Raw genomic sequence first — 27,107 nt, 5'->3', positions numbered from 1 at the left:
GTGCAGGGTCCGAGTCTCGTGCCTCCCTGTTGGTGCTGGTGCGCTGCCTGATGCAGTGACAGATATGGAGACTATGCCGCCATATTAAGGTCAGGCAGCCTTCGGCTCTGATGCTCCCAGTTCTGTGAGCCGTTCAGCTATGGGCTCTCTTATATGCGTGGGGGTAGGAGAGCTCCGCTCACCTCTTTGCCACTGAGATGCGCCTCACAGGATCCCCAAATTCGAGTCCCGCCGGCGAACTCTGGGCGCCATCTTGGAGTCAGTCGGCCCCGGCCGAGGGGGGGGGGGACCCGTCCAGGGAATCACCGCTGAGCTGAGGGCGAAAGTCGGCTCCCTGTTCTCGGACCACCGGCGAGGGGGGGGGGCACCGCCCCTGGCTGCCTCACCAATGAAGTCCTGGCTCGGACCTTTCGCCGTCCGGGAGAGTCCGCGTCTGATGCAAGATGGCTGTCTGTCCCCTCTCGCGTCTCCTCGGAGCTGGCTGCAGGCGCTTATTATTGCGGCTCCCGCCTCAGTCGCGGGTGGTCGGCTGTGGTTGCGAGCCAGTGCGGGTCCCGAGGTGTTCGTCCAGGCTGGCTAGATACACCTCCCGGGATGCGCACCCGCCATCTTGTGGCTCGGAGCCCTGATCCAGCACCTTCGGGGCTGCAGCGGTCTGGTCCCTCGGTGGCAACACGGTGAGGGCATCAATGGGAGCAGGGCAGATTCCGGCGTCTAAATCAGGTTTCGCCGCTGAGAACAACGCCTGAAAACGGGCAAAATGCAGGCCCGATCGCGGAGCCTCAGCAGACCACAGCTGCCATCGTAGCCTGCTTGGCCACGCCCCCTCTTTAGTTAACTCCTTCTGTACTGAACCAAAGCAATGTATGTGCTGAAAAAAGGTCTGTAGCTGCTAAAATGCACCTGGTTAAAGATGTAGCTGTCAACTATTTTCTGCTGTTGTAAACAGTTCTGTTCCCCCTCCCACTTTGCTGACTAAGTGATTACCCATCTGCCCATATCTGGCTGTAATTATTTATGTGTAGGCTTGTACCCTCTATTTGTATCTACATGCTTACTCTGCAACAAAGTGTGTATATAAGCACCGTGGTCTGTGTATTCAATGTACTACCTCAGGCAGCACTTGAGAGTGATGTGTGGACGTAGTCCCACTCATGAGTGATTAATAAACTTATTTGAATTCCAGCTTCAGTGCCAATCTCTATGTTGTTGGTCTACAGCCCTGTGGACAAGATAAGGGTGACCCCTGCACCGGTGTGCTCATTAAAAGGCACATTTCCACAGGCTGGCAGTATACGATGAACTGACTTACATAAATATCTGAATTTCAGATACTAGACAGAATGCCAGGGGAGTTCTTTGATTTCATCAGGACTCTTATGTCGCTGTAAGGTCATCATTTTAAATTGTTTGTCAGGTGTACACTACTAAGCACATGCAACGTTCTTAACAGTATAAGCCCCTTGTATTACAGGAGTTAGCAATTCCATTATCAAGACAACGGTACATCTTTCCTTCACCTCGATATATGGTGGCTTACAGAAAAGACGCATACTTCCTCTACAAACATTATTTTTAATTCATTTCACATAACGGAAAGGACAAATAAAAATAATAATGTACAAAAAGTTCAGATGAGATAATCTGGCACAGTTTAGAGACTGTTTCATTAAATGTATTCTACAGTGGTTCAGCAAGATGCAACAAACTATAGTACAATCTGGTAAGGGATCTACAAGAAGATAAACTAAAATGTACTTCATGAACACGTACAGCACGTTTCGGGCCTCATTTACGAGGTTTTGGCACAGGACAGTGCCACAAGGAATCTTGCTGTGCTGCATCAAAAGAAAAAGGCAGTAATGTGCTGTATCTATCAGATATGGCGCATTCCTGTCCTTTTCCCCAGTGCCGTTGCACAACTGGCTGCCATGCGCCAACGCAGGCATCCTTGTGCCATGGTGCAAAGGTGTCTGCGCTGTAGGGGTAATTGTTTTTGTTCTTCCTGCACAAAAATAATATCTAGAGGTGTTTTCCTCTTTCTATATGTGCTGCAGAATGCAGCACGCATAGAAAGTGGAAAAAACGAGGAGAAATAAGGATATTTCTCCTTGTTACGTCTCCCTAACACCACCCCTGGGGAGGCGTTAGAATCTGACGCATTCCCAGGTTTACGATTCCCCGTAAATCTGGGAATGCATCAGGTTCCATGGGTGTTGCGTGGGAACACCCACAGCAAAACCCATGGAAAGCTCCTTTCACGCAGTGTTCTGCGTGAAAGAGGCACATATTTACAAGGCCATGAAAAGCCACGTAAAGTGGCTTTGCGTGGCCTTGTAAATATGCTGCGGCACATTACGTCTCCAGAGCGTTAAAAAAGTGATGCTAGGGGCCTCATAAAAGAGACCCTTCTTTTCTATGAAATGCATCATTTAAAACAGAATGGTTCTAAGCGAGTTTGCTGTTCTTTAGCTGCAGTAAAATTGAAAGCAAAAAAAGATAGGCAGCATCAGGAAACATCCCTATATGCAGCCAGGACATTATTTTTACGAAAGTGTCAAATTACTCTCTAGAAACCTCGTGTTTTTGCACAGCTTCCAAAAGGACTTCATCTGGTACTTCCTCTGGATCACAGTCCCACTTTGCCATTTCACAACTTATAGCTTCCACTAACTCTGCATCCTCTGTCGCTTCCACAAAAGAAGCATCATCATCATCTTCAGCCTCCCAGGTGGGACATGCTCTACTAATGTGCTCCGGGTCACTCTTGCGGTCAGCCATGGATTCATCTTCTGGTTGCATTGAACTGTGGCTCATTTTCGGTTTACGTTCTTCAATATTTCCATCTTCATCCATAACAAACCTCTTATCTTCTGGGTCCTAGCGTAAAAACATAAAGACATCAGTGTAACAGTTTCCCTAGTACATAAAACAACAGCAGGTTTCCCAACTATTTTGGCCAAAAACAAAATAGGCTCCGCAGATACAAACTGATCATATTCTGTGACTTTATACGGCAGATCTTTAGAGCCTACCTTCATAATGATTTTATTTTTACCGTTTTTGGAAAGTCATAGCTTTTATTTTCCACAACTGCCCGTGGACCCCACCTTGCCTGCCAGTGGATCCCATCAACAGCGAAGAGCAGGATTAAATGCCAGATATCTGGCCCCACTTTCCTGAACGATTGGGACTACTGGACAACTTGCCATTTTATAAATACCTTTCAATCTTTTCTATAAATCGCTAAAAAGGGTTTTGGAATTCATTTGGGTAATGATAAACTTCCTAAATATAATTTAATGAATAAAAAGACAGTTGTAAGTAGTCTGCTATTTAATGCCACTGCGCTAATATATCTGAAAAGGTGAACAAACTGTTGAAACTAAAATGCCAGAAAGGTGCTCTGTCTCGCATGAGATCCAAATGAGCCCTAGTCTACCCACAGAAAACCAGCATCTCTCTTAGGTGAAGTCATACCTGGATAAACTGGCTGATTCTTGCGATAAATTACACTTCTTTTTATTTGGTGCTTTTCTGAGCGTCAGAGGGGGTCAATTTCCCGTGCTTGAATGTAGTGTAGGAGTATCTTTGTATGTGCATAATATAAGGTGAAAACTCTGCCTTTCAGTATGCAACAAACCCGCTCCAGCGAGTATCATGGGGCCTCATTCTAAAAAGTGTCTACAAATGCAAGTCAACCTGACTTACTGGTGCAAACCACTCTTCCAGAGCAGGAAACTTGATTTTGCACTTACAAATGGATGTACTCACACTGATGATTCTATATGAGTACATGCACTCCTGAGGGTGAATAGCGACATTCCAGGGAGAGAATGCCCTGGAGGTTTGTGCACATCCACAAACTTTTATGTTTGTGGTTATTCACAAGCCATTATCCGACCCCTTCTTTTAGAAATTAGTGGGAGAGTAAGCGCTCTATGTGATATATCACGGAGGTAGCGGGGTGTGCACGGAAAGGATTATAGCCAATTTCCTATTGAACATGATCGAACTGTGACTTTGCTTCCTGTGATATCACTTCCTATGATGTCATTGTTTATGACTGCATTGTCTAAAATACTTACACCCCTTATTATTTATTTTAGGACTTTACAGCAGAGTATTTATTTTTCAAAAATGGTGGTATCCCAAGGCAAGAGGTTTCTCCGCCTGAAAAACATTTCCTACTGATGGAAAAAAACGAAATTTAGAAAGTGCACTGTTTTTGCATGCATGAATATACATCTGTATAGTCTTATATTCAAAAATGGAAATTAAAAACCATTTCCAAAAGTACACCTGGAAAGCTGCAACTGGTGCAGTGTTCTAGGTGCAACCTGGAAGAGTTGTGTACATTTCTGAAATAAGTACATATACACCCATGCAACTTGAAAGGTCCTAAAACTACGGGTGCAGATTTACTTTTTTTATTTTTATTTAAAGAAATAGAAGCAAGGGGTTTTAGACTTCATATTCATTTTTATTCAGTTTTTAGCCAGTCTGGAGAGCCAATCCCCACAATTAGCAATTCCAGTTGTGCACTTGAAATAGAATTCTGAAGAACCTGCCAGACGGTAAGGGAATGAGATCACTGTTTGACTGATTCACAAAAAAAAATAGACATTTTATTTTCCTTCATGTGGAAAACACTTTTCTTCCCTCATACCCCATTAATAATAGTTTTACTATATATCTTATATCTTAAATCGTGCTTGAGTCTTACAAGTAAAGGTTTGGAGGTGCATGGAAGTGAAGCACGCATTGGCAAAGACAACAGGTTTCGCCTATGTGAAATCTATTGGTTTTGTTAATGTTTTTTACATGTTGCACAGTAGTTGAGCAGCTGTGCAACATGGGTTAAAGTTTTTTTAAAAAAGCACCATGATGCGCCCAGGATTGTCCGCACAATAGCACTTTTTGATTTTTACTTTTAGCTATGTTGTACAGCAGCTCAACCGCTGTGCAACTGGTAAAAGAAATGGACAAAGCCGAAAGATTTTGCATAGGCAAAATCTATTGGCTTTGCCAATGCTGGTTCCCGAAAGGCCTCCGAACACGGACTCTGCTTGTTCACCCATTCGTCTGAAATGAAACAGCTGCTCCCCCATGGATTTTCTTCTGCCTCTGTTTCCCTCCATGAGTGTGTGTCAGTGTCGTGTTGTCTGCTGCACCTAGCCAATTCTGAGTTCACCCAAAAAAGTCTGGCCGCACAAAATAGTGGACGTATGAAGGAGGGGAGTAGAAGGAACATTATGTCTGCAGACGCAGGATTGAAGAAAACTCGCATTTTGAATGTTGAAGACAAGATAGCGCGGAGCACTGAAGTCACCCGTAGTGCTGAGAAATAACATTCTGCATAGCAAGCACTATACATAAACCAAGTCAGTATTCTTATTATTTACAGCATTAGAAAACACTGCCAGCAAGCACTATAGAAACATGTTTTATTGTTATTATATGTCAGAAAAGTCATGTAATGTATATACTTTAAGTTAATAGTACACCAGGAACTAGAGCAGGGGTCTCCAACCTTTTCTGTAGTAAGAGCTACTTCTGCTCAAGGAAAGTCTTTCCGAGCTACTAGCAAATTTTATACCTATAAAATAGTGACTACACTATGACCACCCAAAACAAGATTTTCAGTAGTTACCACTCAAGTATATCAAGAAATGCGGGGAAAAAGGTCTTCAAAATTAAATGCCTCCCTTGACTTATGTAATAACATTCAAATCTTGACATGCCCAGTGGCACAAAGGACGTGAGCACAGCAGTACGTCTCCCCAGCTCAACTTGAATTATCATTCACCAGTTTCTGAAAATGCTAATTTTTCTATCTAATACTACTTTCCACTGTGGGCAAACAAACTCAATTTTCCAGAAGAAACCCAATTTTTGAAAACTAAAACTGCCTTTAAGTTTTTGAGAAATGCACAGTCTCAAACCATCAGCTTGACATTATCATCATGTACTCCTATGTACAAATGCCTCATATGGACAGACTACTTTGAATTCCCAGGTATTACAGTCATATGCCATGGATGCTCACCAGCTCACCATTGGCATAGGAAATAATGGTCCTAGAGTTCTTTAAAGCTACAATTCAGTTATGAAAAACATTCATTAGTCAAAGGGCATCCGGTACATATAGAATTAGCATTGTATCATTAATGTACCACCATTTTCTTTACATTTCATGATTTTCTGATGATGCACAGATAACATTCATCTGTGAAAAGGCAGGGCTGGGATGATATCAGGTACAGGCCCACTGGGGGAAGAGTGTCGACGTTTCGACCCTGGTGCAATGAAGGTAATTTATATCCTCTGTAGGCGGGTCTTCCTCAGGATGTGGGAGGGGAGGCAACCTAGGGTGAGGTACAGTCAGGATACAGCCCCTAAGGAAGACCTGCCTGCAGAGGATATAAATTACCCTCATTGCACCAGGGTCGAAACGTCGACACTCTCCCCCAGTGGGCCTGTACCTGATATCATCCCAGCCTGCCTTTTCACCGATGAATGTTCTCTGTGCATCATCAGAAAATCAAGAAATTAATATTTGTAAATCCATAAGGGACTGGCCTATCTGTAAATCTGGTGCTACTATGAACCATGACCAGTTTTACTAAGGATACCAGAATGTGTAATTGTTTGGTTATTGAATTTGCCTTTTGGATTCTCCTCCTTTATATCTGTCCTACTTCACGAGCACTTTCCTTATTCACACTCCCCTTGGACCAACCTCTTTCTCTATTTGTAGCATTGAATATGGTGATCTGTTATAAAAGTAACTAACTAATAAACCGTCACTATTGGAGCGATATTTTGTGCCTTTGTGTCTTTTGAGGATATACTTGTTTGCATTGTAAAGAAAATGGTGGTACATTAATGATACAATGCTAATTCTATATGTACCGGATGCCCTTTGACTAATGAATGTTTTTCATAACTGAATTGTAGCTTTAAAGAAGTCTAGGACCGTTCGTTACCCAGGTCCGTGGACCATTGTGGCTTACCTCTTTATATCATAATGGATGCTCACCATAGCACCACGGATACCTGAATTATCCCAGTAATGCCCACCATTATACTAGGGCCACAGTTGTGCCAAGGCTGGAAACCAGAAGGATCAGGGATAAGATCACATATCAGTCATGACCATTAAAATGCCAGGAATAGGTACATGTAGGCCAGTCATGCTCAGAGTAGGTCTATGATGGCTGCCAGCATACCACAACTAGACCAAAAATACTAAAATAGTCAAGGATGACCATAATTATGCCATTGGCACTATTATGTCAGGAATGGACACAATTATGCCAAATATAACACTCTTATGTTGGTGCTAGCATATATATTTGGTGGTTCTTGGCACCAGGCATAGTTTCAGGAAGCAATAGTGTTTATTATGGGCACACACATAAATGTTGATGAGTCTCTTAATTTTCTCTGGTCTGGATCATACCCTGTTCTCCTCAGGACTTGAGCTGATCATGCATCTAACTGACACATTTTCACTCCGACTCCTGCAGTCCCACACTTTGGTGGGTCAGCACTGATCACAGCTCAGGCTACTGCTGCCATATTTTTTTGATGGTGCACTGTTCACACACATGTTGTGACTGATAAAGGAGGGACTGCAACATGGTCACTCTCCTTGTGGCTTAATTATATTGAGATTGGATACAGACTGTCATGTTGCAGGTCCTATAAGCTGGCACAGTGTGTGTTTGAGTGTTAGAATGAGTTACTGTGATAAATTTGGCTGGCTGTCACTCTTAGGGTCTTTGGATGATCTGTGCTGCCTTCTTTAATAGGCACCTACTCTAAAATTGATACTGGGCTTGACTTCACCTCAGAGAGCTACTTTGAAGGTACTGGCGAGCTACCAGTAGCTCCCGAGCTACTTGTTGGAGACCCCTGAACTAGAGACTCGAACCGATCCTGATTATTTAAGACCCTGAGGATGAGCTCTTAGATGGCACCCTGCATCACAGGTAGAAACGCCCTTTCCTCCTGCTTTAGAGCCTACAGGTAGGGTAGTTTAAACTGCGCTACACAAAACGAACCCAAATGCACTCTGGAAGCTGCAGTCGTGACTCACTTCGACTACAGCTATTGAACTGAAGTGCTAGATTATGATGATCGGTAAAAGAAAGACAAAAAAACACCTTTTGTGTTCCATCTGCATTTCGGTTTTACTGAATCTCAACACATTTAAAAAATAACTTGTACCAGCATTGCCGCAATCGCAATCCATAGGAGTCCCAGAGAGGACTGTTAGAAAATAGTTTTAAAATAGCTCTGGCAGCGCCAATAGATTGCGGAAGGGTGGTTTAGGGAGAGAAGGAGGATGGCAGCGTTTTAAAAGAAAGGCGAGCGGGGGAATTTACAAATAATTGAGGTGGGGTGGGGTGAGTTTTAAAAAGCAACTAAAAGTGAGAGGAGGGCGGGTGAATAAAAAAGAAAAAAAAAGAAGAGTACTTCAGGAGGTCACTGAAAGCAGTATTTGGTCCAGTCTCCACTGTAAGATAAAGACTCGATGTCCAGGAGGAAGATGGAGACAAGGAGGCGGTTTTGACCAATAGTAAGCAAGGAAACTAGAGTGATGTGGGTGCCAGCTAATGGTAGATAAAGTTAAGTAATGGGCGGACTCTAAGCCTCTCTTGTGATTTTTTTTTTTTAAAGGTCGATCCTGGGCAGCACATGCACTGCTCTGCAAGGCTTGCTGTATTCGAGTATGGACTTGAAGGTCTGCCTATATTTTTCTTTGGCTCGTGTCATTGTCCTTGGTAAATGCTGGCTTCTGATTTGTTAATAGGCTTGTTAGTCCCTCCTTAGCACTGCCTTGTCTTCATTTGTAACCTCCCATGAGGACTGACCCTTTTACTTCTTTTGTTACAGGGTATGTCTTTAGTCTGTAAGCTATATTTTGCTTTCCTGCAACATTCAGCGTGCCATGCACGCTTTCACTTTCCAAGCAGCCCAGTACAATGGCGGCCGCGTCTTTGAAATTATACATGTCTCGCTTTTACAAGAGTTTGAGCTATCGGCATTGTAGATTGACAATGCCTTTTATTTATGTGTTAAGTATCAAAACAGATACATAAAATGCATTGTCATTTACAATGCCACTAGCTTAAACTCTCTCTCGCAAATGCAAGACCTATTGCATTGCAAAGGCCTGTTTTTTATACAAGAGATTTTGCAAGCGCTGTGCAGGCAAAACCTTAAAAATAAAATAAGGTATTGTTACAACTCTGAGACTGTCCACATTAGTTGGGGTGAACAAGCACATTCTACTCCACTTCTATACCACTCCACTTCTATACCACTCACTTCTATGCAACGGGAAATAATCCGAGTGACTACCCGAACTGACCCTTGTGCACGGAACAGTTCTCCGATACTGTCTTTGTGAATAAGGATTTTACCACAGTTCTCGTTTTTCCGTACGCATGTCAAGTTATTTGAAACGTGCACTTTGCAAATAAATAAAGCAAACGGCACAGGTCTGGCCTGGCACAAGCAACCCAGAAACGAAGGCGTATGAACCCGGAGAAATCATTGCCTGCTGTTAGAGCCGCAGCCGGAGCACGGAAGCACAGATAACATATAGCATACCTCTTTGAAAAGAGATGGAAGGCACACCTCAGGCGGAAGGGGATAACCTGAAACAGAAACAAAATGTTGTCAACGTCTGCCAACACATTACACAAGCCACGATAAATGCGGAGATGCGTGTCTTACGGTCTGATTTGAAGTTTTGTGCTCTGCAGACAGGATCATGGCATTTCTGATACCAAACTTCTCTTTTCAGATCCACAAGAAGCCTTTAAAACATAAATGTTAGCAATTCTTAAACGCTGACTGTAGCAAAACCAGACAATAGCTATTACCCATACATTTTATTGTAGGAAGACGTCGTGTATTAAACGTCAATTTCAACTAAATGCTCTCAGAAAATAAACAACAGAGTTTCGTGAGAATAAGCAGTTGTGAGCGACATAATTTACATGCAGAAATAAAGAGTCCCTCCCATCTTTATTTCATCACTCATTATGTGGAAACATCAGACACACCCACAACCTGCTGACTCAGCTAAAAGCAGTTACACACACAAAAGCTAACATAACACAAGCGAAATACTGGTAATCCGGTGGCAAATGTGCCCACTATACTCTTGGATAAGTAACATATCATCCAAGCCAACTTGGAATGAATAAAAGCGGTAGCTGACACATGTGTTTCGCTCTTAATAGAGCTCGTCCAAGAGACATAACTTTTGCCAAACACAAGAGAGCACCCAGTATAAGTCAAAGCAAAACCCTTTTAGGCTTATAGTGCCACATAAAATATACAAAAAAAGAAGTAGGGAACGCTGGGTAGTTCCCAAGTTTTAGGAGGAGATCAGGTTGGCTTGGATAGTATTTTACCAATACAAAGCTGTAATACTGTGCCTGGAGTGGTAAAAGGCTGTTGTCATTTTCAGCTCAAAGGAAACACAAGGAGATGATAGACGGAGCGCTGAAACTTTTCAGACACTCACCCCCAGTCACAGATCTGGGTTGAATCAATCATCGTTCTTTAGCTCACTTTGTCACCCCAGTTCAGACACAGCTATATGCAAATCAGTCATGACCCTGTGCCTCATGGGAACAGTCCAGCCCGAACTGCCATGCCATGTCTTCCCTGGACGGGAAACAAGTATCCTGGGACCGGTTTTGGGCTAACGGCCCTCATCAGCCAGGTTGGCTTGAATCCAGTGGCAAAGTGACCCACGTCTGGGCATACCCTGCCAACTTAAGGCGAACAAAGCAAACACAAGGAGATGATGGACGGAGCGCTGAAACTTTTCAGACACTCACCCCCAGTCACAGATCTGGGTTGAATCCATCATGGTTCCGCATTCTGTCCGTCAATTGTTCTTTTTGCATTTGCCACCCTGAGTGGGACGGGTATGCCCAGACGTTGGTCCTGCGCTCTCCATGCCACTGGAGTCAAGCTATACTGGCTGATGAGGGCTGAAAGCCCGAAACCGGTCCTTGGATGCTTGTTTCCAGTCCAGGGAGGACCTTGCCTGGCAGTTCGGGCTGGACTGTTCCCATTGGGCACAGGGTCAAGACTGATTTGCATATGGCTGGGTCCAAACTGGAATGGCATGGTGAGCAAAAAAACGATGGATTTAGGCCCAGATCTCTGTACTGGGGTGAATGTATGACATTGTTCTGCATTCTGTCCATCGTTTGTTCTTTTTGTAATTTTCAGCTCAGCGTTGATGGTACTATCTAATCCTATGCTTAAAGAATTTGCTGCAAAAATGGCAAAGGACCTTGTCACTTTTCTAGCTCAGCATGAATGGCACTATGCTAAGGGAGCCTCACAGCACTGGAACATGGCTGCAATGCCCATGGAAGTGAGGAAAGTAGCATAACAATGGTGCAGTGATCCTAGTGCAAAGTAAAAGCGACCACATACCCTCTTGGCTGCACAGTAAAACACAGCCATAATTCAGGTACAATGAGCACCTAATACCCCTGGGGCCTGTTGTCTCTGCACCCGCTGCACTACTGATGGCTATGCCCCAGAAACGGACTCAAGCACTTAGTCATGGTGCAGGGCTACGGCAATTGCAACTGAGCACAGGGGAATGGCCTTCCCTCCCCCTAAGCCTGGTTTGCTGCACCAAAGCTAAGGGGCTTAGGGTAAGGGCCCCCACACCCCTTGGCCTCATATCCATGGTCTAGCACTGCAAGGCACAGGCTAGGTGAACACTCTTCCCTGGGCCTCGCTGCAATGGTCTAGCACTGTAAGACCAAAGAAGGGAAGTCCCTTTCCATGGGCTTCGCTAACATGATCCAGAGCTGAAACGCCCACGGCAGGGAGGAGCTTTACTCTGGTCTCCGTATCTGTGGTCTAGGACTGTGGTGCCCTGGGAAGGGGGCCCCTCTGCTACTCAGCCATGGTCCAGCGCTGGGAGGCCCAGGGGAGGGTGTTCTCATCCCCTGGGCGTTACAGCCATGGCCTAGTGCCGAAAGACACATGGAATGGGACACCACTGCACTGGGCTTTGCAGCCTTAGTCTAGCACTGCAAGGCCCAGGAGAATGAAGTCTGCTTCCCTGGGCTTCGCATTTATGACCCATCACTGTGAATTACAGGAGAAGGGCCCCTTCCCATGAACCTCACAGACATGGTTTATATCTGTGAGAACCAGGTAGGATAACCAACTTTTCACTATCACTTAACTGGACAGTTTGCAAGTGTGGAGTCACTGCTGAAGATGTTTGTTATGGAGGAGGGAGACTTAGTCACATAGAGCATTTTGCGGATTTCGTTACAAATGACCTTCCTTTACCTCAGGCTACCTTAATAGATATAACTTGGCCGGATATTAAACTTACCAAGTGTGGTTACTATTCATACAGGACTTGAGTGCTAATCCCATTACCAACTCCTAGAGTAAGCTTTGATTGCTCGCTATTGCTAATTCTGAGAGACAAGTTTAGAAAATAAGCAACACTGTTATGCAATAGGAATCAAATAGTCTTAAGCATTGAAACACCAATGGTAAATGCCAGTGTTTAGCATACATACTGCCCAATACCTACCCATTGTCACTTGGTCCTGTGGGCATGTCGTGTAGTTCCTAAAAGTATATAGGATCTGCGCGTTTGTTGGACAACATAAACTAAGGGCTTGGTACCAAGACTGGTTCTGAGCACCCCTGCAGGATATGTCGGCCTATAGTCCAGCGAGCTCACAGAGCCACCATAAGCCCCCTAATCTTACCAAGAAGCAAATAGTTTCTGGCAACTATCGAACATGACAACCCTTGACTCTTCAGGGATTGTGGAAACAGTACAGTACTTTTCGCTCAGTCAATCATGCTCACTTAGTCTCAGAGAGATACACTGAATAAACATTGGGGGCGTTTTTAATAAGCATTTAATGAACCAGCGCCATTCTTTCAGAAAACATATGTACTGCAACAATCAGTAAACAGAAGCAAATGTGAGAGATTAGAAGCAGCAAAAGAGTGAACTTTAGATACATTTCTACCATGGTACTAAAGCAATGAATATATGGGTACTCCTATGATGCAGACCATACTTAAGTGTACCGAGCATGTATGTATGTGGTTGTGAAGCCAAGAATCCCCTAGAAAAGAGCCAAGCCCATTACCTGATGGGAAAGAATGAAGGACCCTGTCTTGGTTACGAGTTGGACACCCGCAAGGGATATCAGACGGGTGTGTTGAAGCTTCAGCATGCAGGGAACTCCGTGTCAGGGTCACCCTAGAAGCGTCTCCTCTCTACCTAGTGAAGGTGTGGTTCTTTCATACCAAAATGGTAGCCCTGGGGGTTCTACCTAGATTGATATGTTTATGATTGCAATTATGTAAATTAACCTGAATTAATAATTGTTACTATGCAAAGTAGCCCTGTCACCAGAGGATGAAGATAGCGATAACTTTTGTACAGAGTATGTTAATTCTGTTAAGTACGTCATGTGCAGGGGATTAAGATATGATGCTAATAATCCTCATGCATGATAAATTAGGCTAGTTTCAGAGAAACCAATCTATATTTATTCAGCACATAACTGGGTAAAAGGTAATTGCTAGAACCGTTATGCAGAGCAAGGTAGGACAAATGTAGGTAAAACGTCGCTCTGATACTGAGGCCTGGGTTAGGAAACATAACGGGTATGTCCCAGCCACTGAAATTGGATGTTTGATATCTAATCTCTGCTTTATCAATTCACCTAAATATGATGGAAATAAACACTGTATTAGAAAGGTGGGCAGGGCCACCAATATAGTGATATTTTTCTGGGAAACGCAGCCCTTTTGTCTTGCCATCAGAATCACTGCTAGACCAGTTGTGGCCTAGAGGACTAGTTGGAAACGAGGATTTAGGAAAAATGTTTTTAGAACCCTGGGCTCTCATTTGGGCAAACTGTGTGCTCTTTGATAATTTATTTTTCAACACTTTTCTCTGCTCCTTGGTTATATTTAGAATCATTATAAAAGCTGCTTACCAGATATTAACTGGAGGAGGGCAGAGTGCCCAGACTCCTGGTATATTCACCAAAATAGAATACAGTGGTAAATGTATAGTCTTTGCAGCAAGTAGCGGTATGCTGCAGTCTTGGTTCTACTCATTTAATTGATCCAGAACAAATAAAACTCCCTGTGCCTCTGTTCACTGATCAAACAATTTGTCAGCACTTTGAAACAGGTTTAATGGAAGAAAAAAAGCATCAAGAACATACTCCCACCAGGATTTTCTTTCACACATTTAAGTTTGCATTTCTATAGCTGAACTTTTTGTTGAAGCTGCTTTGTGCAGGACCACTCCCGTACTACAGTTCTCCTTCACAGCCACCTACAAGTACCTCTTTTACATCTAAAGTATTAAACGAGGAAGAGTTGCTTGTTCTTGTAAAGAGTTTAAAGAGGCAGGACACAAAAATGCGAATCAATGTGAGTCCTCACATACCTCTTAGCGGGCGGCGGGACAGGACTCCTGATCGCAAGACACACCTGCGAAATGTGTCTTTTTGCAATTGGGCCCAGCAGATAGGGCTCTCTCCCTAGGCCTTGCGGCGCTACACCACAGCTGCGAGGCTCATAGTAGGTGGGTCCCTTAGCTGGGCCCAATTGCAATGAGACATACCTTGCTCTAAAATGATGGGGAAGGATAAATGTGGGAAGCTATGACCTGGTGTAGCGCACTGGTGCGGGACCCCATGTTGGTAGGCTGAGTGCAGGGTCCTGGGCATCTGCCCTGCCTAGCGCCATTCATGCTGAAGCCACTCCCACTAGTTATGCAGAATCGCTTCCTGGAGAAACAAGCATTGGCATAGCCAATAGGTCTCACCTTTGGGACCTTATAAGTGTTTAGCCATGCAACACTTGATGTTGTTGCACCAAGGATATTGTGCTGGATAACTAAACACTTATAAGGTCCCAAAGGCGAGACCTATTGGCTATGCCAATGCTTTTTTAGATTTGGGACGCACATAGTTTGCACCTGATTTGAAACTCAAATGTTTGTTTTGTTAGGCATGGGGAGATGAAGTGATTTGCCCAGAATCATAGGATTTTCAGCGTCATTGCCAAGACTCGAACCCAGTTCCCCAGGTTGGAGGTCAACCGCCCTAGCCGTTAGGCAACTGCTTTGATGCAATACACATTTTTTCTTTGCCAAATGAGAACTTCCATTGGTCTGTATGAACCACAAAGTATCTTTCCGGTGAAGTGCTGTTGTAGAAAACAAGGTTCTTATACCACAAGGGAAAAAGGCCTCAGTCTTGACATGAGATGAGGCTGATCTGCAACAAATAAAAAATAATAAAAAAAACTAGCACCCAGACGTAAAATTGGTTTCTGTGAATAATCCAGAGTTGACCCTTGCCAGCCAGGCACAAGCAGAAAACCCTTTTCCCAATAACACTGCATGTAGTAAACGAATAGCAATAACAACCCAAAACAGCAGTTAAAAAACACTAATCCTTGGATAATGCTGAACCAGCCGTAAGCATAATGGAGAAATACATAAGCTAAAATTACCTCATCAATTTAGGTAAAAGCGGGTAAATGTAATTAATAACAAGACACCAAAACAATAAAAATAGGGCGGAAGGATCTGGGATTTTACATATATTAAAACTTGAATATTGGGGGCGGAGCTTGCTCACGACCAAGATGGCCGCTTGAGCCGAGTGCTCCGCAATACCGCCTGACTATCCGTTACTTATCCTGCAACTGAGATGTGTGAGTGATAAGTCCTCGCGTCCCCTGATCTCCAGAGACCAGTGGCAACGTTTTGCGGTGCCCCCGGCTGCTGTACTATGACTTTGGCTGAAGTTAGTGCGTCTTCTGGAGCTGGCCGGGCGGGGCCTCGAGCACTGGACTTGCCTGCGTGCAGTGGGCGGCGTTCACCCGGACCTGCTGCGGCTCGGAGACGGGTGGCACACACAAAGCGCCGCGGCTTGCACATGCGGCGAAATCCCAGCCCGGAATACCTCAACGGGACCGAGCGGTGAGTGTCCTCCCTCCTGGTGCGGCTGCACGGGACTCAGCGAAGTCCGGGATAGAGCCCCGCTACCTGCCTCGGCCCCTGCGCTGGAGTGGAGCTCCCAATGGGAGGGAGCCTGAAGCGCTGAGGATATTGAATCCACTCTGCCCAGTATTGATATTCAGGGTGCTAAACGGGCATATAGAGACAGGCGTCTGCAGCTATCCCTCCCCCCGCATCGGACAGCAGTGTCTTCAGGAGCCTTAGTACACGGCCGCCGAGAGGCGGCCATTTTGGATGATTAGAGCCCTGAGTGTGCTCAGCCTGTGTGATTCAAGTGAGAGCCTAATCACGCCAGGATTTGCAGTGTCCCCTGGGGGGCTCTTGGTGGGGGCTGTGCTGCACACTGGGAGCAAGGCAGGACATTGGGGCATTGCCGGCAGGACTCGTGGCCATACTCGCCACCAGGAGACGTGGCGCCCTATAAGATTGATGGCCTTGGCCCTGGTTGGCAAAATAGACAGGCTTACTATACAGGGGAGATCTGGACTTGGCTATTGAGGACATTGAGCCCCTCTGTAGTGTCTGCTGTGGTTGGGAACGAAAACGCCATTTCAGAGATTGCCTGTGTGAGGGAGAGGCTGCATGCTGACTTGGCTGGGGTTTAGAGCGATCTCCCCCTGTGCCCCATAACATTGAAGAGACAGCTTTGAAGACCATCACAATCTCTCACTCTGGAGTGAGTGCTCTGGGCATGACACCTGGCCTGAAGTGATTTGCGGGACGCCGACTCGGGGAGTTTGCTGTGAATAGCACCTCCTGCTGTGCTGACCCCCCTGGTTTGGTGGAGTTTGCCGGTTGCGCGGTCTACAAGTGGCTAGGATGGGCAGAGTTGACAGGGCACAACCGAAGCTATCGTTTGAACAGAAGAGGTCCAAGTCCAGAGACATGTCCACTGAAGACACCCCCAGAATGCAGGAATAGTCCGCAGACGACTTGCGCCCGGACATTCGAGGCATGCTAGTGGCTATGGAGAAAATCCTGCAGAGTGGTATTTCATCCCTTGGCACGAAAATGGATGCCTTATCCTACAGAATGGATCGCATGGCTGTGAGGCTTGACAAACATACTGAGAGGTTAGATATGTCCGAACGGAGGCTGACGGAAGTGGAGGAAGTGCACACCACCCTCGACTCTGACCACAAACAACTAGGCAGAGTGCTTCAGGTTCTGCAGGACAAGACTGAAGACTTAGAAGCACGCTCTCTGCACTGCAACCTCAGAATCACGGGACTTCTGGAGACCACGCATACTGGCAATATGGAGCAATTTACAGAGAAGCTGTTGAAGACCTTGCTGGGGGAAGACTCGTTCTTGACTATGTTCCTGGTCGAAAGGGCGCACCGCTCCTTGGGGCCCCGACCGCCCCCGGGGGCACCTCCTCAACTACCGTGACCAAGACGTAGCATTGAAGTTGGCCAGGGAGTAGCCGCCTCTGGGATTTGAAGGTCCCACGATTTCCGTCTTTTACGATTCGAGTCCAGGAGGCACACCGACAGTTCGCCCTGATGAAAAAACAACTTTGCGATCTTGGAGTGGACTACGCCATGCTCTACCCGGCAAAGCTGCGGGTCAACAGGCAGGGCCGATCCCACACCTTCACAGACCAGATGGCCCTGCAGAGGGCGCTAAAAGACTGGTCAAGAAAACAACGTCCCAGCCCGGAGCGGCAGCTACTAGACGAGGCGGCAGGAGGACAGCTGGAGGAACAAGACTGAACTGTGGCTGGTGACCTAGTGTGATAAGTATGATCTTTTGCCCTGGGATAAAGTTGGTTGTGTTGTTTGATGGGCAAGGGGGGGGGAGGGGATTTAAGGCTTTGTATGGGGGTCATTTGTATACTGTCTATATTATGCTCCTTTACTCAGAGGGGTCCCTCGTCTTTGAGTCTTTTTGTTGCCCCATGGAATTGACCCGGGACCCATGCAGGGAGAGTCGCAGCTAACAGAGAGAAGATGGGTTCGCTGACTGAATAAAAGCACTGACTATTTATGGGTTGATCTGGTCCTGGGTTGAGACGTATGGCCTGACGCACCCTGTAGACTAGCGGGGCCCTGCACAGCACCCACGCTTATGGAACTCGGATTGTTGTTGGGGTGAGGGAGGGGGGATCACTATATAACTGGCAGTTGCACAAGATGCTTGAGACGGTACCTTGTGAGTGGCTACAAGTTAGCCCGAAAGTATACCTTGCTGGAAGAGCAACTTCTGCCAACGCGTGAAACACACCTGGGAATGTTCTTTGTTTTTTGGGGGGGCAGGGTGGGGGGAGTAAATGGAAGGTTAGGGGAAATGATCGCGACCATGTTGGGGGAGGCCTGCTGTGGGAGGGGGATGGTTGGGTGTTGAGAAGCAAACGGATGTCCTCAAAGAGAGATGTTTTTTTATCAGCACATGCATGGTGTGAGTGAATATTGTCGAATACACAGATCAAGTTATGGAATGAAACCAATCAAGTGTGATGGGGCACCTAGTACTGCCCGCACAAACGTACCTGTTGAAGCACTCCGAGCGCTCACATGGAATGTTAGGGGTCTAAATGACTACAGGAAACTCCGTAAGGTGTTACACTATTTGCAAAACCATGCTATAGACGTTGCCTTGCTACAAGAGACGCATCTTCCACTCGATAGTCCCCTCCTACGCAGCAGAGGTCTACGGGACAACATACACGCTTCAGGTTTTACCACACATGCCAGAGGGGTGGTTACATGGATTAACCCTAAATCTCCATACACTTTAACTCCACTAGACAATGACAGGGACGGCAGATATACTATATCAAGATGCCAGGGGAGAGGCATTGACTTGGTCCTTGTGAACAGTTATGGCCCGAACTACGACTGCCCTGATTTCTTTGACACACTGGTGTCCAAAGCCACTAAATACATGGACAGTCGGTTCCTCTGGGGAGGACCTCTCAATCTGGTCAGAAATCCGGGTGTGGATAGATCAGGGGGCTCTGAGAGATGGCCCTCAGCGTCCGATAAGGCGTTGGAATGCGCTATGCTCTGTTTAGACTTGCGCGATGTATGGTGCTAGATATTACCGCTTAAGGGGGGATACACGCATTATTCCGCTTACCATAACCTCCACACTAGGATAGATTATTTGTTGGCATCCTCTCCTCTTTATGAAGATGTCCGGGAATGTAGGGTCCTCCCTCGTACATTGTCTGACCATTCCCTCTTGTTGACAGCGATAACCACCCCTAAGAAAGGCATTTTGCTGTTCACATGGCGATTCCCTCCATACTCGCTGCTAGACTCGGCCTTTAAGGCTGAACTTGCGGAGGCTATTGAGACGTTCTTTGGACAGTTTCCAAGTGATATGGGAGACATTTAAGGTTTTAATTCGGGGTATTGCTATGTCCAAGTGCTCGGGAGTCCTCCGTGACATCCGCGGATGCCTAGTTGATCTTGAGAAGAAACAGAGTGCTGGAGCGGCGACAGTTGCTATATGCGGATGACGCATTGGCTTCCGAAATTAAAACTCTCTTGTAGGAATATCAGGATGCAGCGAATGCTGAACTTAAATATTTCGGTAAATACGCCACGGCACATGTGTATGGGGAGGGTGAAAGACGGGAGAGGTTCTGGCACAGTTGCTACGGCGGCGTCGCAGTAAAGCTCAAGTCACGGGACTCAAATCGGCGGAAGGTGAGGTGCTGACAGAGGACACAGATATAGCGGAACGTTTTAGAAGTTATTATGCAGAATTATATTCCGCGTGCTCTTCCGGGACTGATGAGGAAATCATGGATTATCTTTCCTACATTAAATTACCCTTCCTCACGAATGTACATCGTGAATTTCTGATGAGGCCAGTGGAAAAAGACGAGACGAGAATGAGATCAGGTAGTGCACCTGGGACGGATGGCCTCACTGTGTCCTTTTACTAGGGCATTTCTTGATATTCTCTTGCCTAATCTGTCTTCGATCTTAGATGACATGTGCCAAACTGGCACGATGCCGCCCACCATGAGAGAGGCAGTGATAGTTGCTATACCTAAACCGGGGAAGCCGCCAGAGGAGTGCGGGTCATATCGGCCGCTATCCTTGTTAAATGTTGACACAAAAATGTTTGCAAAAAATCCTTGCTAACGGATAGCTCCCCCTTTCGCGCAGATCCTAGTTGCCCCCGAGCAAGCTGGGTTCATCCCGGATAGGAACCTCATTTACAATTTACGTATGGTATTTGGGGCCTTACAGCATACCCGACATGACACTACGGCAGTTGCGGTCTTTCTGGATATGGAGAAGGCCTTCGACTCTGTCGAGTGGCTATTCATGCGTCAAGTCTTGACTAGGATGGGTGTGGGTCTGGTTTTCCTGCACTTGATTGGGGTGCTGTATAATCATCCCTCGGCCAGAGTCTGAGTTGGTGATTTGGTGACGGAACCCTTTAACATTACTCGTGGGACGAGGCAGGGATGCCCACTGTCCCCGCTACTTTACGCCTTAGTGGCTGAGCCGCTGGCTTGTGCACTACGTGAATACCACAGTCACAAGGGTCTTAGATTGGTGAAACTTGAGCTAATAGTTTCAACCTATCCCGATGACACATTATTGTATGTCCGCAACCCGGAAAACAATCTCTCCTCTGTCTTGCGCGAGGTGGTGCACTTTGGTGCCCTATCCGGGCTACGAGTTAACTGGCCAAAGTCAGTTGTTGTCTCGTTCACGCCTGCTACTAAGCAGCACGAACTGGAGTACCCTTTGCAGTGGTCCACGGACTCAATCAGGTACCTGGGTATCCAAGTACACCCTGACTTAGAGGTGGTCTTCAGGGAAAACTATGGCGTGGCTGTCAGTAGGTTGGAAGATGACGTGGAGACCTGGATCAGGTTGCCACTGTCCCTGCTAGGCAGAATCTCCATCATGAAGATGGTGGTGCTACCGCGGTTTTTGATTTTATTCATAAATATCCCCATGGTATTACCCACATCCTTTTTTAGCCGGGTTACGACGTTACTGATAAAATTAGCCTGGGCGGGCAAACATGCTAGAATAATGTGGCAGATACTAACCTTGCAGTACCACATGGGGGGACTGGGAGCTCCGGACTTAGATTTATACTATAGAGCTGTGTAGTGAGCTCACGCATACTACTGGATACACGGCCCTCCGATTGCTCCCCACCTCCGTCTTGAGACGTTGGTTGCGGAACCGTTACCACTCCCAGCCTTAATATTTGAAGAAGCAGATCGTAGGACAGGTATACTTGATTCTATCAACTCTACGCGCCACGCTTGGCATTTTTTACTGCAGCTTCAGGCGGGAGCCCTGTTATATTCCCCAGTCATGCCACTTGATTGGGTTCGCTGGTTGCACCCCTGCAGAGACCGAGGGGTGATACAAGCATTAAACTCTTTGAATATGCAGACGGCTGGTGACCTCTTTCACAACGGCGCGGTTAAACAATGGGAGGATCTGGGGCAGCGGGAACCACCTCAATCCCTGCTACAGCACTTCCAGTTTCATAGGGCCAGACACGCATTACGTGGTATATTGGGTGGCGACCTCTTAGAGCCCCCTGAGGTCATGGAATTAACCTATGTCATTAAAGCTCAAACTCAAAAAGGATGAGAAGAGAGGGTCCTGGGCTTTGTAAGACCCATGTGTTGGAAGGGGAAGCAGAGCTTATTTTCTCTTGTTGCCCTCACACACCCCGGAAGGTGTCATGCTTCATCATCGGGCGTTTTGCTCCTCGTCGGGCCGGCACTGCAATGCCCTACGGGTCCCCCGAAAAGTCACTTTAGCAGAGATCTTTTAAGAGAAAACGCCGTTTGGTGCATGCGGGTGTGTGGTTTGGGTCCTAAAAAAAGGTATTGGTGCAGTCGTGTGTGTGACGTGATAAATTAAAAATTGTCTAAGGGTTGCTCGAAAAATATTGCTTAATAAAGACAAAGGAATGGCACCCTTGACACACTAAAAAACCCGTAGGTTTAGGTGTTACCCTAATGGGGTTAATGTCCCATCAGATAACTAAAATGTGGTCAAAGTGGTCGACATGTTTCGCGCCCCTGCGGTCCAGACGGATCCGTGGCGTTTCCTCAGGACCAACTACGAAGTGCAGTATGTGTAAAAGTGATCTGGGGGATAATACCCGCAGTATATATCCGGGCGTCCAGGGACACAATGGCCCTGCTATCTGTTATGTCAGATTGAGAGTCGCTCCTGGATATGAGCCTAGGTGAACATAAACGACAAAAGAAAAGAAAAGGGAAAAACAATATGTCAAAGTTTTAGGGTAAATATGTCCCAAATCTGTCCATAGACTGGACACGAATAGAAAAAGACTGAGTACATGGTTACGGTGTTACAGGGAACACAAACTCCACTCACGAGTGACCGGGAAAGTGGGGTCTCGACGATAAGCAAACGGATGGCCAAACCCAGGATAAATATCCTGGAATTGGGGGCCTCCCGATCCCTTTCCACAGGATGAGCACGTCGTCGATGTATCGTTTCCAGTTAACCATATTTCTTTTGTAGGGATTGTTATCCGTGAAGATGTTCCTGGCCTCAAAGTGTGCCATATACAATCCCGCCAGGCTCGGCGCGAATGTGCTCCCCATGCTGGTCCCTTGTATTTGGTGGTAGATGGTATTTTTATACATGAAGAAATTATTCTTAAGGGCTAGCGTGATGAGTTCCGTGATAAATTCCGCTGGAGTGTTGGTAGGAAGGTTCGTCTCATGCAGCAGTTGTTCTACCACATCAATCGTTGCGTCCTGGGGAATGTTAGTGTATAATGCCTCCACATCCAGGGTTAGGAGGAGGTTGATGGTCTCTGTGTTGTTAACATTGATCTCCTGTATGAGATTAAGGACATCCCTAGTATCTTTAAGGTAGGCTGGAGTGGCTTGAACCAGGGGACGTAGGAAAAAATCACTGAACTTGCTCAGAGGTTCCAGTAAAGAGCCTATACCAGAGACGATAGGACGACCTGGAGGTGGAATGATACCCTTGTGAATTTTGGGTAAAAGATACAAACACGGCATTCTGGGATCCTTGTTGATTAAGAATGCCGCTTCATGAGGTGTAATCCAACCTTCATTTGTTGCTTCATTGACTACGATACGTATGCGTGAAAGTAGTCTCTCAGTGGGATCGGTCTTATTTGTATGCCATTACTTACTGGGAGATCCCTTTGTTCCTTTCTTAGCACAAGAAGGTGTGAACGCTCGTCCCCTAGTCTTTGGAGCAACTTTCTCCTTATACTTAGGTGAGTGCTGTGAGATGTAATTTAGGGGTGTCTACTCTGTGGCTCAGACACCATTGGGAGATGAGCTGTCACCACCCCCGCTGAATAATTACCTGCACATTAATGTTGAGTTTCATCAGACCCTCCACGGGAGGTGTATGGGACTAGTGGGTGACTCCGATCGGCGACGGGAGGCCCCCAATTCCAGGATATTTATCCTGGGTTTGGCCATCCGTTTGCTTATCGTCGAGACCCCACTTTCCCGGTCACTCGTGAGTGGAGTTTGTGTTCCCTGTAACACCGTAACCATGTACTCAGTCTTTTTCTATTCGTGTCCAGTCTATGGACAGATTTGGTACATATTTACCCTAAAACTTTGACATATTGTTTTTCCCTTTTCTTTTCTTTTGTCGTTTATGTTCACCTAGGCTCATATCCAGGAGCGACTCTCAACTGACATAACAGATAGCAGGGCCATTGTGTCCCTGGATGCCCGGATATATACTGCGGGTATTATCCCCCAGATCACTTTTACACATACTGCACTTCGTAGTTGGTCCTGAGGAAGCACCACGGATCCGTCTGGACCGCAGGGGCGCGAAACATGTCGACCACATTGACCACATTGTAGTTATCTGATGGGACATAAACCCCATTAGGGTAACACCTACGGGTTTTTTAGTGTGTCATGGGTGCCATTCCTTTGTCTTTATTAAACAATATTTTTCGAGCAACCCTTAGACAATTTTTAATTTATCACGTCACACACACGACTGCACCACTACCTTTTTTTAGGACCCAAATCCCACACCCGGATGCACCAAACGGCGTTTTCTCTTAAAAGATCTCCGCTAAAGTGACCCTTCGGGGGACCCGTAGGGCATTGCAGCGCCGGCCCGACGAGGAGCAAAACGCCCGATGATGAAGCATGACACCTTCCGGGGTGTGTGACGGCAACAAGAGAAAATAAGCTCTGCTTCCCCTTCCAACACGTGGGTCTTACAAAGCCTAGGACCCTCTCTTCTCATGCTTTTTGAGTTTCATTTTGTTTCTCTCCTTTGGAACAGTGTCTCCTTTTTTGATTGATACAGACGATACACGGAGCACAGACACTGGACCATAACAAGCTCCTGGTCCCCCCCTCTTCTTGTTTTATATAGATTAAAGCTCAAACGCCACGCAGGATTGTCTCCAATGTGTATAAGATCGCTATGTCCCACAGGGTAAATCAGTACTCTAAGGCCCGGTTACATTGGCAACATGATCTCCAGCAACCCATCGAGGACGCCATGTGGGCATATTGTTGCACCAGTACATGCCGTATTTCGCTAAATGGTAGGCACAAACTAATCCATTTTAAGTACCTCAATAGGGTGTATTACACCCCGGAGAGATTACACAGATACGGGTAGAGGGAAACTTCCGCCTGCGATAGATGTGCGGAACCAACGGCCGACTCTATGCACTTGGCCTGGTGTTGCCCAAGGATACACAAATTTTGGGAATTGATTTTTAGTGAACTGGCGAAAATAACAGATACAGAACTTCCCCTGGATCCAGCCTTGGCCCTGCCGGGTTATTAAAAAAAAAATCCCGCGAGGGAGGCGCAGGCTGGTAGATATGAGTCTACTCTTGGCGAAACGTAGAGTAGCGATCCAATGGCTTTGTGGCCCCTCCCCTACTATGGCACAGTGGTCACATGACATGCTTTACTGTTGCTCACAGACGGAGAATTTCAGTGAACTACTACCTCCCAGGAGCCGCCCCAAAAACTTCTGAGGACTATATATGACTTATCTATCTACCAGAGGACCGGATCAGTCTGAGACTGATGGCGACATGCCGCCTCAAGCCCACACACCCCCTGCCGGCTGATCCCCCTTGTGACTTTATCAGGCGGGCACAATGATTGTAGAGTTGGGGCCATCCCTACGTGGTGGTTCCTAAAGTCCTGCTCTGGAATGGCTAACAACGATACCATCAAGGACACTAGCATGCTCAATGGTACTTATCCATAATGTTGTGCCGAAATATATATGATCTGTTTGTATAATATCTGATTGCATTCAATTGTACTCCATTTGCGCGCATTACAGTGGTCAGGAGGTCGCAATTTGCTTCTTGTTTGTTTTGTAAAACCTTGAAAAATAAAGAAATAAAAAAAATTAAAAAATGACTATTGAAAACAGAAGAACAAAAATTCAATGCTGTCCAGTAGCTAAGGATTGTGGTATGGTGCACATACAAGATGCATTAAAGAATACTGAGTGTTGGTGCAAATCAGACCATTCACTAAGCGTTACTTTGACATGAGGCAAGTTTGATCACTCAAAAGGCATCTCTGAGCGAGGTGGCACATCTGAAAATGCACTACGGAGTAATGAAAGATGGGCCAGTGATGAACAGGCACTAATAATTACTGAACAATGGGGCAAATCAATACATCCGGCCTAAAAGCCGACAACATTTTAAAATGAATGCTCTGCTTCTATTGTAACAGCGACAAAAGTCCCCACCCCAACTTGAATCCATTATTATGTAAGTTTCCAATTTTAAAACTGAAAGCCTGGCCTATTTGCTTTGCCAATGCTTGTTTAAATGCAGTTTGTTAATTTTTGCGTGGGATAATATCAACGTCAGGGTCTGCCAGTTATTATTTGTTTTAAGGAGGTTTGGGGCGATATGACGGTGGCCGTTTCAGTCAAACCTTCAGCGTCGCGCAGGGCGGGGGGGTTATGTTGTGCAGTCCAGCTCTGAATAATCCGCATTGCCCTTCAGGATGAGTCCTGACAGGCCGCGAGGCTGAAGAGCTCCACTGTGGTATTTTGCAAACAGCTTGTTCCTCACCTGTGCTCCTCCAGCCCTCACCCCCCACGCCCTCCCACCTACGGCAGAGCCGGCGCATTCACAGCACATGATTTATCTAAACCCGCACTGCAAGCACAGGCTGGAGAGCGCAAGACGAGGCAGAAAGGATGACAGGGAGGACAGAGAAGAGGGACTTTTGAAAGATGTGGTGAATGAGGAAATTGTGCAGAAGGAAAACGGAACATGGTGGAAGATCTTTAGGAGGGTGCAGAAGGAAGAACAACAGATGCAGTGGGAAGTAAGAACGAGAGAAGTGGGAGACTGTGACATTAATAATAAAAAACTACAGAGAGGGAAATGATTGCAAAGAGAGGGTGGGGTAGGGAATTACACAAAGAGACATTTAAGGTAAGATCTAAAGTAAAGAAAAAAGAAAAAAAGGTTAGAGATAAATGGAAGTAAGATGCATATATGTATCAGAAAGGAGGAGAAAATTAAGACCCAGGTGTAAGAGGCACAGAAGAAAGGAAGAGAAGCAGAGGATGGAGAAGAGGCCCAGAGTTGAGGGTGAAAGAGGGACGAATAGGTATTAAAACATGAACTAGATGGAAAGCGAGCAACTGACTGAGGGTAGAAGTGTAAATGATGATTGCGGGTGGGAGACTAGGACAGAACAAGTATTTTGAAAAACAAATGGCCCCTGCGCGTGCCGCTGTTTCCAAACGCCCGAGCAGGCTAAAAACAAGCGCGCGTGTGAAAGTTCATTAAAACAAGTGTAAAGGATGAGCACTCGTGCTGCCATGCGCCTTGCGGGAGCGAGCAGCAGCGGCGCGAGAGACATATTTTGTCAATTACCACGCGCGCCGCTGCTCGCTCCCGCAAGGTGGATGCCAGCACAAGCACGAGTGTGGGGAAAAGGAGCAGACTGATGGCTAAAAGCCCTCCTAGAGCAGCGCATGCGCGCTGCCTAGGTGAGACCTAAAAAGGACAGTTTTATTTATCACAA

At 46.2% G+C, this 27,107-nt stretch overlaps 1 protein-coding gene across 6 annotated transcripts in view; it reads right to left on the bottom strand.

Moving 5' to 3' along the window:
* Positions 1 to 1,555: 1,555 nt before the first annotated feature.
* Positions 1,556 to 27,107, bottom strand: part of PRIMPOL (primase and DNA directed polymerase) — a 585,691-nt gene continuing 560,139 nt past the window's right edge. For all 6 annotated transcript variants that reach the window (XM_085641903.1, XM_085641905.1, XM_085641902.1 and 3 more), the window contains 3 exons: positions 9,751 to 9,833; positions 9,625 to 9,671; positions 1,556 to 2,880 (listed from right to left, as the gene is read on the bottom strand). In XM_085641903.1, the coding sequence (XP_085498029.1) occupies positions 2,563 to 2,880; positions 9,625 to 9,671; positions 9,751 to 9,833 (448 nt within the window). In that variant the 3' untranslated portion in view covers positions 1,556 to 2,562. The remainder of the gene's footprint in view (positions 2,881 to 9,624; positions 9,672 to 9,750; positions 9,834 to 27,107) is intronic.

This window comes from Triturus cristatus, chromosome 2_2 (assembly GCF_964204655.1).
Source record: "Triturus cristatus chromosome 2_2, aTriCri1.1, whole genome shotgun sequence".
Lineage (NCBI taxonomy): Eukaryota > Metazoa > Chordata > Amphibia > Caudata > Salamandridae > Triturus > Triturus cristatus.
The sequence above is the reverse complement of the archived record's forward strand: the minus strand, read 5'-3'. Positions and strand labels throughout refer to the sequence as shown.